General features: G+C 44.2%; 1 protein-coding gene across 1 annotated transcript in view; it reads left to right on the top strand.

The window, feature by feature from the left end:
* Nucleotides 1-12,912, top strand: part of PRKAR1B (protein kinase cAMP-dependent type I regulatory subunit beta) — a 219,330-nt gene that overhangs the window by 199,275 nt on the left and 7,143 nt on the right. Inside the window, exon 10 of the mRNA XM_063430384.1 lies at nucleotides 12,651-12,732. Coding sequence (XP_063286454.1) covers nucleotides 12,651-12,732 — 82 coding nt within the window. The remainder of the gene's footprint in view (nucleotides 1-12,650; nucleotides 12,733-12,912) is intronic.

The following is a 12,912-nucleotide window of genomic DNA, read 5'->3' as shown; positions in this document are numbered from 1 at the left end:
TTGTTAGAAGGAACTAAGAACCTATCCTACCTTAGTGAGGCTAAAAGATTGTCTTCTAGGCAGGCTAGGTGGTCACTGTTTTTGTCTCATTTCAATTATATTATCACCTATAGGCCAGGTGATCGCAACACTAAAGCAGACGCTCTGTCCAGACAGTTCGAAGATTGATGTTACTCCTGTCATTCCCCCAGACAGGATAATAGCTACTACTATTTTGTCTATTTCCTTGTCCCTCTTGCAGGCCATACAAGCGAAAAAAAGCATGGCACCTAGCGAGAGGCCTACTGATAAACTATTCGTTGATGTTCCCGAGAGACGGGATATTCTGTCATTGTATCATGACACTAAGACTGCTGGACATCCTGGTATTTACAAAACGGTGTCAGCTGTTTCTCTGTATTTTTGGTGGGATTCCTTATGCAAGGATGTCACCGACTATATAGGTGCTTGTACTACTTGTGCCTGTATGAAATCTTCTCATAGAGTTCCTTGTGGGCTGTTGCATCCGTTCCCGAGAGACCTTGGTCTAACCTGTCCATGGATTTTATTGTTGAATTAACCCCTTTGAATGGTAACACAGTTATCCTAATGATAGTAGATCGTTTTTTCAAGATGGCTCACTTTGTGTCTCTTCACAAGCTGCCCACGTCTAGGGAACTGGCACTTATCGCTAGAGAGGTGTTTCGGTTGCATGGCATTCCTGTATCTATTGTGTCCGATAGGGGTAGCCAATTTATTTCCAGGTTCTGGAAAGCCTTTTGTTCGGAAATGGGTATTACTCTCTCATTTTCTTCCGCATACCACCCCCAGTCTAATGGAGCTGCTCAACGTGCCAATCAATCTCTGGAGCAGTACCTTCGTTGTTTCGTATCCCACCATCAGAACAATTGGTCTGACCTTCTTCCTTGGACTGAGTTTGCTCGGAATAACGCTACTCATGATTCTTCCGGCAAAAGTCCTTTTTACGTTGTCTATGGCCAGCATCCCGTTGTTCTTCCGGCTGCATTCTCCTCACAGGGCATGCCAGTTCTGGATGAGCATTTGGCTGGTTTGCGTGATACTTGGGAGCAGGTTCAGCGTTCTTTGGTGGATTCCACTGCTCGCCAGAAGGTTCAGGCTGACAAGCGTCGCAGGGCAGCTCCTCCTTATGTCGTGGGGGACAGGGTTTTACTTTCCACGCGAAATATTCGCCTCCAGGTGCCTTCTGTGAAGTTGGCTCCCCGCTTTATTGGTCCTTATCGTATTTTGCATAAGGTTAATCCTGTTTCGTATGCCTTGGGTCTTCCTAAGAACCTGTGTATTCCTAATGTCTTTCACACCTCATTGTTGAAGCCATACGTACGCAACCGCTATACCCGGCATACTCCTCCTCCCCCTCCTGTCTCTGTGGAGGGTCATGAGCAATTTGAAGTTGCTGCTGTTCTTGACTCTCGTTTCCTTAGGGGTCAACTTCAGTACCTGGTGCATTGGAAGGGCTATGGGCCTTAGGAGCGCAGTTGGATTTCCGCTGACGCTGTTCACGCTCCTCGCCTTGTACGCTCTTTCCATTCTCGTTTTCCTGCCAGGCCTGGTCCTCCCCCCCCCGGAGGGCGTGTCCTCGGGGGGGGGGGAAGTACTGTAGCGATACTTACCCTTTCCAGGGGCCGGCCGGGGTCCTCTGTTCGAGCTGCGCGCGGTCCTGCTGCTTCACGACGGCTGAAACAGAAAGGCGGGCAGTGACCGCGAGAAGCGTTCACGTGTCCCGCCTGACTCTAAGAGCGCGCCGCAGGTCTCGGGCACGCTCTTAAAGGAACAGTGGGAGCCTAAATTGGAAAAGGTCTCCCATTGGCCCATGTCATGCCACATTCCCCATACACTCACCTTTTGGGGGCGTGGCTATGACAGGGACCAATCTAATTAATTGCTAAGGTATATATACTCACCTTTTTCCCTTAGTACCTTGCCCTATCGTGGTTTCTGTTTCAGTTCCCTTTAGCGCTTGTTGTGTTCAGTTGTGTTCCTTCGTACTTGACCTTGGCTTTGTTTCTGACTAAGTTATCTCTTTATCCTTATCTGTTCTTTTTGCCGGCTTGCTGTTTACTGTGTACCAGACCCCGGCTAGTCCTAGTTTACGCTGTCTCTTTGTGCCCTTGACCTCGGATCGCTCCTGACTCTGTACTCCTCTTATATACGTCGAGTCTGGCCATTCTAAGGTCCGGTAGACGTATCTCCCCTCTGTGTTGTCTTCTGTTGAATTGAATCCTGCGTGTTGGGGTATATTTTCGTTACAGTGTGTCAGAGGTGCTGATTGTGTGTGAGGAGTGCTATGTGTGTGTGCCTCAGGGGTGCTATGTGTGTGAGGGGTGGTGTGTGTGTGCTGGGGTGCTTTGTGTCAGGGGTGCTGTGTGTGTGTGAGGGGTGCTGTGCCCTGGTGGTGGTGAGTTGTCTAAGCTCACTGACACACACACACACACAAGCTCACCACAGACACGCTAACTGACACACACACACACAAGCTTTCTCACTAGCAGGCATATACACACACACTCACAAACACAAGGCTGAGTATATCAAACCTACCTGGCACTGGAGGCTGTTGCTGGGAGGTCAGGTTGCTATTTTTTGACCTCTTCCAACTGCAGCAAGGTCTCCTGCTTAACGTTGGAGATGGAGCTAGGTGGTGGGAGGCAGAGCTTGCAGGAATGGGTGTAGCTTCCGTTGTGAGTGCGGGACCTGCGTCCGCGAGGCGGAGCAGGAGCCTGTGTGCCGGGGAAGCTGCTGGGAATTCGGAAGGGAGACTCTCAGTGCTCCCTCCGACCCCTAGCATCTCTCTCCAGCCCCAAGCACCTCTCCATAGCCCCCAGCATCTCACAGCACCTCTCTCCTGAATTCCCTTGGACTGTAACAGACCGAGGGAAAATAATAAAAGCACATAGCCAGCAAGTTGTCAGCAAGAGTAATTACATTACTCTTAACATTTCAAATGAATAAAGAGGGATGCTTTAATTTTAGAGTTGGAAGTGGAGGCGGGGCTATTCTGAGAAATTTTAGGTGACTTACTCATAGCAATTTATACAAGTGTAATGTAGGACAAAAACAATATATCTTATTTAGATACATACATTAATTGTAGTTTTTTTTTTTTTTATTCTTTATTTTTGTTGTGCGGGTAGGTACAAGCATATATTCAGGCGCCACAACGGCGTATAACAATAGTAATATACATTAAGTAGTGGCATGAAAATTCGCACATTTTTATAGGTTTAACAAGCTTACTTAGACAATTATGCTTCAGTGTACTAGTGAGTAAAACAATTGAGTAAAACCAGTGCTCAACAAGTTTAGTTTAACTACGTTTTTTCTAGGAGAGTTGGCTTATCATGAAAGGTTTGGTACAAGTTTAGATATAAGAAAACAGTGTAAGATTAGACATTGCGCATTATTTTAGATAAACAGGTTTAAGATTCTACGATTATTATGAGATTGCCACTTGGGGCTATGAGGCTTTGAAAACTATCCATGAATGAGTCCCAAAGGCTAGGTCTAGATAACAGTATGCTAAGTTCTCGTAGGGAGACCTGTACATGTTGGGGAGTCCCCAGGGTATTGCAGTCCTGCAGAGCCGTCTTTACTTGTGCCGGGAGACAGTCCAGGGTCTTTTGCCTATTCAGCCGATGCCCAGCCTGTTATGTGGTCGTTGGTCGCTCTGCGTTAGGCTGGTGTTCCGCCGGTATGTACCTTTGGCAAGGATGTGAGGTGATATTGTGCCTGGGTGCCTCGTGGTGCTTCTGAGCGCAAGTCCGCCAACTTGTGGGGTTGCGTTTGTCTGAGACCCAGTGGCTTCGCTTTTGCTTTTGTGGATGCAGGTGTGAGTGCCTGGGTCGGCGTGGTCGGTTTCCCGCCTCCCCTTGTGTTGGGTCGGAAGTGGCCGGACGGCTGCCCTGACGGCTTGTAGCGGAGCTCCATAGTGGCGACGGCGGGTCACCGGACGGATCCACGTGGCCACCGTCCGAGCCGCTTGAGGGTAGGGCAGTCCTCTGGTGTGCAATATCTCGCAGAAGGCTGAGTAGAGCCAGTCCAGGGCTACCAAGGGGTGGGGGTGTCTTAGCTGCACCTCAATCTTTCTGTTCGGCAATCGTTGAGCGGTCATCTTGGATACGGTAGACTTGCTCTCTGTCAGTGAGACAGTCGTCGCAGTTGCTTTCTGCCTCAGCTCGCCCGTCTAGTGGGGACCGGGATGTCCCCCCTGGTCCAGAGGGGGGGGGGGTAGGAGGTCTGCAACGCTTTTCGGGGAATAAGGTGTCGAGGAGAGCGGCCGCCTCTCCCCGGCTCCAACTCCCGTAGGCCTCAGGTTGCGGTGCGGTCTACATACCCCGATTTGCACACAAATGGTATCCTCCGGTTCTCCGGTGCACCCCCGTCGTGGGTGTCGCACCCTGGAGGGGTTCTGGGCAATATAGCCGCTGATTTTGCCTTGTGTAGCGCTTGCCCGGCTTGAGCTCTGTCCCCATGTGTCTAGTCCGCTTGGCGGTCAGGCTCCGTCCCCATTAATTGTAGTTTAAAGACACATTACTGTGAATATTATTGCTGTAGAACTCAGACTCAGACACATCAACACTATGGAACTCCTAGAAAACAGGAACATTAGGATAGGGAAGAGGGACTTTGATCCCAAAATAGGGACTGTCTCTCCTAAATAGGAAGGTATGGTATTGAAAAGAGGTCACATGGCCTGAACATTAGCTGCCCTTATCTTATTGAAAGCCAGGATGGTCGAAGCGGTGTTCAGTTTTCAGAAGTCAACATATATTGATTGTGTGATTGTTGCCTGCATTTCTAAACTGAAACTTTTGAACCTTGAGAAGGACTCCCTGGGTTTATCCACAGCAATCAGTAGACATTCAACGCAAGTGTGTTCTCTGCTGATTAATGAAGCCATGGCTTTAGGCACACTTAGCTATCAAACTGGTAATCTCCTAAAAAAATACACAGTGATTAATTATTAATTAGGGAGATAAATGATGTCTAGAAGAAAAAAAAGGCTTCTTAAATCACAGTTTTAAAAGCCACAGTGCCATGTTAAGTCAGAGGTTAACGTTCATTATTTTAGGGGGGAATCTAACCTTGTGCCCTGTTACTGCCCCATTCTATATAACAGACAGGTGATCAAAGAAACACACGTGGCTCATACATATTCTCAGAGGTGCCCTTCCATGTTCTATTAATTTCCACTTAAAGGCACACACACACACTATTATATGCAGTGCATGATTACTGTGCAAAAAAGTATCTAGATAACCTTTTGGCCCATATAAATATGAGTAATATATCCCCAGGCTTCACATCTGTGTACACCAAACAATGTTACCTTTTTAATTCAGGATTATTAGGTTACAGTTTTATTTTAGTGCTGTGTTCATTGCTTGTTAACCTCATAATACAGTAAAGCGAGACATGTCAAAAGGGTGTTTGCCAAACACCTAATGCTTGAAGAAAAACGATAGCGTTAGAAATACAAACATGTGTCTCTCCTTCCCCCCCGTCTTCCCCAGGAGTTTAAAAGGTAAGTTTGGCCTTACATCCCACTACATGCAGCTGTCTGTTCTGCCACATTGACGTCCTGGCTGAGATCATCGACCTAGATCATCTCATCCCATCAATCGGGATTATCTCACCCCATAGGGAAGCATTGGGAGGCTAGTTCACATGCTCAGGAAATGCTGCACTGCACCAATCAATGCTCTCAATGAGACTGATTAGAACTATAACGAATTTTAACCTGCTTATAGCTGCGGAAGCGCCGTTAACCAGTAGAGGCCTGTGTGGCGAAACCAACTTCGCCACTGTGAACTGGAGAAGCCTGGTTGCTAGCCTCCTGCCCTGCGACTATGGCCCCTGGACATATTATACTGGAAAAACTATATTTGGGCATGTAATAATGTATATTGCTGCTACCGGCCCTTTTAAAAGCATCTACGAACAGATTGGGACTTTTGGGACTACTGTCCCTTTAAGACTGTGGAGCGTATTACAGTAATCCTGCCTTTAATACTTTAATGTCATGTATGTATTTTTGTATGCAGTTAACCTGGGTGATATATATGCAGCATTCATCTGATCGTTCGGTAGAATCACTCCATTCATTATATTGAGTGAAACTACCGAACAACCAGACCACCCAGGAATAAGTGTGCCTCCAATTACCGTTTGCAACAATGTTGCAAACAGGTAATTGGCAATCCATGTAATGTATTCTTTGTCCTCTGGGTGGCCGCCATTCGGGAAACAAACACGTGGCGGCGGCCATCTTAAACTACCGAACAGCGGTGTTTTGCCGTCGAGTGTCTGGAACTGAAATCGGACACTCGACTAGGCAAACACCGCTGAGACCTCCAGACTTCCAGGATTTCGTGGGGAAACTACCGAACGGCCCGCCGTTCGGTAGAAAGAAACGTACGAACTAGGGGATTCATGCGAATCCCCCTTAGTCTCTATAACACCAGTAATTCGTCTGTTTCATTCACTTGTTTGTGACCGACCGCAGGGCCAAAATGCATGGAACTGTTTTCGGATACTTTACCCATGCGGTCGGTCAAATCTTTGGAACCTCATATCTCCCGAACCATTCATCCGAATGACCTGATTCTTGAATATGTTGTCCCCCTGAATAAGGGCTATCAGGGGATACCTGTTTTGGAGGTGTAGCATATGTATTTGGGGTACATCCAGGAATTGGGGAAAAGGGTGTACGGTATAATTATATTAAGTGCTAATCTAAGGGGAGGAAATGTGTGGGAGGTACATCCCTGTGATTGGTTAATTTCATCCTCCCCCTGGGAGTGTCCTGTATGTACTTGTTTGTAATAAAAGCCAGGCTGGATGAGCCAGTCTGTTGTTCCTGTTTAACCCTCAAAATGAAGTGTCGTCTCGTTCTTGGGGGGAATTGGATTGTAAGCTGACTGCCAAGAGTGTAAGCGGATTGTATGCTTTTCTTGTTCAGCTGTTCCAGTTCGGAGTGTTATTTCGTATCCAGATCGGGAGTTTGATGTTCTGCAGTAGCTGTGCCTTTCTGAGAAAAGGGGATTATCGCCTAAACTGGGTTTTATCCTCTTGTAAGTGAAACGGTCCGTTACAGCCTGCAAACCCTGAAAAGATGTTTCTGCAAAACGTAAATGTTTACAGTGACAGGGTTGAACAGACATGGACATGGCACCAAAAATAACTCAATTGAGATGGTGTTCTGGATGCCTAAAGGGTGCCTTTAAGGTTTAATCATACCTTCCAAAAATTGGGAAGGGTTAGGCGGGACACTGAGGGTGCATCACCAATGATGGAACCCACATTACTGACAGGCTGCCGGCCATTACATGTAATGATACGTTCGCACTGTGCTGCCTGGGGACAGTATCCCCAGATGCAGGACACCAGCTTTAGCTGGACAGCGGGTAACGAACCCTAAATGACGACTGTACCGCCAAAAGCAGGACTGTTGGGAGATCTGGCCCAATTGTTCTGACATCATTAATACATTAACAATATCTATAGGACTCGTCCACTTGACAATGAACCGTGGTGAATTGAAAACCCAAATTCATGCTAAAATAGCCAATCTGTTACTGAATCTGAGTCATTGAACATTTCCAGTTTAAATATTTTGATCTGAATATTGCGATTTGGCTCTTAGTTCACTCCAAATATCTGTTTGGTGAATAAATTCTAAAATCCTGGCTGTTTATTCGTGAAGAGTGGTGAATTGAAAGCAGAATTGTAAAATAGAGGCCAAAATTGCCCCGCTTACCCGGGTAATTCCTCTAACTCAAGTATTTTGGCCTAAGCCAGAAGATTTTCTGTTTAGCTTAGTTAGATGTTTCATTTCAGTGTCCTCATCCACAGTACTGTCTAATTAATATACTCCTCTTACTTTTTTTATTTTCATTATCTATGTTTCCAGTTGCCATGGCATTGTCCTCTGTTTGCCACCTTATACTGGTGCCTTCTATTAGGTCCCACTATGTTTTTCCTTTATCTTAACCTTTATCACTTGATGGGACACTCCAGTCACCATAGCAACTTCATATAAACAGTTCTTGAACGGTTTAACCACAAAAGTTGTCTCCAGGACTGTTCTCCAGGTGGCATCCAACTTCTGAATTTCAATTACAGGAAGTGCAAAGTGGATAGAGTGGTCAGCTGATGCTCTAAGCCAATCAGTAGCTCCCCATTGATAAAATAGTAGCGTACCTTCATTACATTGACTGAAGTACTGCATGCACCATAACCACTACATGACACTGCAGTGGTTATGGTACCATGAGCACTCTGTTTCCATAAGGAATCAAGCTGCTTTTGAAAGACGTGACACTTACCTGAGACTCCCCGGTGCCAGCAGTCTTTCCAGTCTTCTGTGATGTAACTAAACTTTGACATCATTCATTGGCAGTGAGTGTCTGCTCACGCTCACAGTCAATAAATTAAGTGTTCTTTTTTTTGGTATACTATTCATTGCTGCACAGTATCACACTTTCAAAGCATTTCACTGGGAAAAGCAACAATAAATCACTAGGAAAAACACATTACCAACACAATTATTTAAAAAAAAAAAAAAATAATAATCTCATTTGCCAGTGATGTTTCTGGAAAGCGAGCTAATTAGCTGATTGGATTGCTAATTATTTTTTTCTTTTTACAGTTTACTGTTAGTCTTGGACGAGTACTTGAAAAGCTCTATTAGTGCAGGATGTGTGCTTTCTTATGAGTAGCCGCCATTCCCTTGGCGACACTATTTTCAGACACTTTTGAGAATAATCACTGAGTCCATGAATAATGATCCATTATAATCACTTTAATATTGACTTAGAAGACATTTCTTTGGCTGCTGAGAATAGAAAGATAATGTCCAGCTTTGTGTTGGGAAGGAATCCTTAAAATGCAACATTTTTCTTCTGTTGTGCGACTTTCCCTGGCTTGTGTATGGTTATGTCTGAAGGAGGAATACGAGGGCAGGGCTGGCATGATGCCACATTGCTCCGCAGTTGGCACCCACCGACTGTAAAACCTGGCTCCAGAATACATGTTAATTTGGTTGTTTTCCCACACAAGTTTCCCAGTTTGTTCCTTCACAAGAGCCAGATACCTTTTCAGATGATTCATTATAATCGGACACCTGCCGCAAACCTCTTGGATTACCTTCCTATTGTACATTAAACACATGCTATACAAAGTAACCCGCTCGTTTTCAGAGGAGCGGGGAAGGATTAATAACTTAGGATTTGCTAGTGTCTTGTTACAGACAAGGCAGAATAAGCCAAACAGAAAACAATGCACAATATACAAGTTACACAAAGCATGCATGTTATATTGTTTTCCCATATTTGGCAACTGCAAGATAAAGTTTCATATTCTTTCTTATGAGAAGAAGTACTTTGGCAAAGATTCAATAAATATGCTTGTGATGGGTTTGTGTTGGGTTTAGATAGATACTATAGATAGATAGATCTAGATATACACACAAACTGAGTTTAGGTAACAGAAGGTTTAGGCCAGTGGTATCTAAAAAGGTTGAACTACAACTTCCATGATGCCATGCATGACTTTGGAATGGTTTACAGGCATAGGCAACCTTCGGCACTCCAGATGTTTTGGACTACACCTCCCATGATGCTTTGTCAGCATTATGGGTGTAAGAGCATTATGGGCGATGTAGTCCACAACATCTGGAGTGCCGAAGGTTGCCTAGCCCTGGTTTAGAACGAGAAAGCATCATGGGAGCTGTAGTTTTAAAACATCTGGGGATCTTCCTTTTGGGCACCCCTGGTTTAGGCGAACAACCAATTGGAGATCAACAATCTTTTCTTCTTGTTTTACCAGTGGTTCCCAACCCAGTCCTCAAGTGCCACCTACCAGTCCAGGACTTAGGGATTACCCAGTTGTGTCTAATCCTGGACTGGTACGGGGTACTTGATTACTGGGTTGGGAACCCCTGTTATATACCATGCCTTCACTGTGTTTTAAAATAGAACCTTAAAATACAGATTCAGACCCTTTGTATAGTAACATTTGATATCTGTCTGTCTATATTGATCTATCTAAAATGCAGATTAAGGAATAGCGGGCACACAAAAATACAGCTTTTAATTTTACAAGGCTACTTAAAATCACCTACCTGAGCAAATAAATACAGGGATCCACCATATGGCTATATATCGTGTTAAACCCACCACTACGCCACAGTATCTAAATATTGGTGGGTCCTACACTAATTTTAAGGCGAGAGACTAATTAAAGTGTGCTAGTGCTAAAAGAACTACATTTAATTTAATGTGTCGTAAAAGCATTGTGAATATATATAATGCAAAATAAAAAATGAATGTAAGTATATCCATATGTAAACTGTTTGTAACATTGCCTTTGATATCCATTCAGCTTTTTTTACACCTCTCTATTGTTCTCAGTAACCATGAGGTGTTATGGAAAAATACATTGTCAGTTTTTGTGGTGGCTATATGCTTAGGTAAGGGGCACTAGGGCTACATGCTTAAATAAACACTATAATGACAGGAATACAAACGTATACCCCTTTCACTATAGTGTTAAAAATGTAGTTTAGGCCCCCGGTTTCCCTTTTGGCACTCTTTAAAAAGGTAATAAACGTAGCTTTATTCCAGTGCCGCACGGGTTTGCGACGGCGGGCCCAGCCAATGCTCTGCCTCCTTGGCTGATCCAATGAATTCCCACAGGAAAGCATTGGGAGGCTATTGCTCTTGCGCTGAAAAACGCTCTGCTGCTCCAATCAGCATCTCCTTATAGTGATTCATTGAATCAAGGCATCTCTATGAGAAACATTCAGCGTCTCCACGCACAGGGTGGAGACTGTGGAAGCACCTCTAGTGGCCATCTGAGTGACTGTCACTAGAGGTGTTACTAGGCAATTAATGTAAACATTGCCGTTTCTCTGAAGATCTTTAGGGACTGACTATACACACTGGATTCAGCTGTAGTTGTTCTGATGACTATAGTGTCCCTTTAATTACTGTTCATATATTTAAAAGGAGTTAGCCAAAGGTTCAGTTTTATAATTTGGTACCTAAAGGCCTTCTGCTGTTTATTTATAGAAAGTTGTGTTCTCTTTGTATACATTTTAGTAACAGAATTCACAGAACATACTGAGCAGAAACATGATGTAATGTCTCCACCATACAGTTAAACAAACTATCCATCTTTATGGTTGTGATTTGTTATCTATAAGGAATTAACATTGCACTACTTTTATTCAACAAAAATTGACATAAGTGCTCATTTCAGCTCGTTCTGCATCGGAACCCCATCAGATGTTTTCTTGTGAGCACCTCTATAATTTACTGTCTTTTGGTTTAGCTATTAATTTCAGCAATCTGTTACATAGTGTACACATTTACTAACGTTTTGGTCAGGAGGTACCAGGAAAACCCCAATCCTGTAATTATTCATTCACATTCATTTGTTAAACATGACACGTTTTATATAAACACTGACTGGGCTTCCCTTTCGTTCTGTATAATGTTACCTCATAGAAGAAGCACTGGCCAGTTATAGAAATCACTCCTGTCTCAACATCTGTTTGAGTTAAAATTGTTAAGACTGCTTTAACTAGTCCGTGACTGAAACATTCTAAGATCAAAATGGCTGTCTTCTTCAGCTGCTTGTATACAGTGTTATGAGAATGTACCTAACCCTATACTTAAAGGACCACTATAGTGGTCTGGGTGCCAAGTCTCCCTAGTTTTAGGGGTAACCCTGCAGCTGAAACTGCAGGGTTCATCCAGCCTCTAGAGGCGCTTCCTGCAATTTACACTGAGTAAATCGCACTTATTTGACGCTGGACGTCCTCACGGACCTCCAGCGATAAAAAAAAAGATCCCCATGGGAAAGAATTAAGTAATGCTTTCCTATGGGCATGTTTGAATGCGCGCGCCTCTGGCCGCGCATGCGCATTCGGCTCCACTCGGGAGCTGACGTCGATGGAGGAGGAGAGGTCACCAGCACAGAGGAAGCCCGGCTGTTAACTAGTTTTTATGGGTTTTTTTTTTATACTTGGAGACACATGGCTTGTAACTGTTTAACTTGGTATTTGGGTGAGTTAGAAATTACAAATCTGTGACTGTATTTGGCACCAAATGAGCACAGGTGCTCTCCATCATGATTTGCTTATGCCAAATATAGTCATTACTAGCCTTGGGCTCCTAGACCTGGTTTAGTAACCGTTTTAGGCACCTAGAACTTTATAGTCTGTAAGTCCAATACGGACTCCATCTTGTTGCCCCTTTTAAAGGAATACTTGAGGCACCATAACACCACTTAGGAGCTTCTGGCTTTTCAACTGAAGTAGTGGAGGTAGGAAGTAGTGGAGGTCCAAAAATTGAGCAGTTAGACTGCAGGGGCAATGATCTATACATCAAAACCACTTTATTCCTTTTTTAGTCCATAGAATTTTCCTTTAACTCTAAAGTGGAAATACAAGCAACACTATCTAATGATAACATGTGATGCAGTGTTCATGAACATGCCTCTGTGTGTACTATAGTAGAAGTCCTCTGTTACAGGATGCAAATAGTCTTGCCCACAGCTGTATACAGTTGTTAGTGTAACATGTGACCAAATCTTTGATGCTGTCCTCTTTTCTCTCACAATTGTAGGGCACCGCATCTGTTCTACAACGTAGATCGGACAATGAAGAGTATGTGGAAGTGGGACGACTGGGACCGTCAGATTACTTTGGTAAGCAACAGATGTGCTAGAACCCCATATGCATATTGCAATAAACCATTTAGGAGATCAGAAGGGCTGAGTATTTATTCACATTCATTGCAAATGTTGCCTAGATATTTCCTGCAAGGTTCTAAAATCGCACTAAAGCCATTTGTTTAAAGGAACACTATAGTGTTAGAAGTACAAACC

Source organism: Pelobates fuscus, chromosome 8 (genome assembly GCF_036172605.1).
Source record: "Pelobates fuscus isolate aPelFus1 chromosome 8, aPelFus1.pri, whole genome shotgun sequence".
NCBI lineage: Eukaryota > Metazoa > Chordata > Amphibia > Anura > Pelobatidae > Pelobates > Pelobates fuscus.
This window is presented reverse-complemented; position numbering and strand designations above follow the sequence as displayed.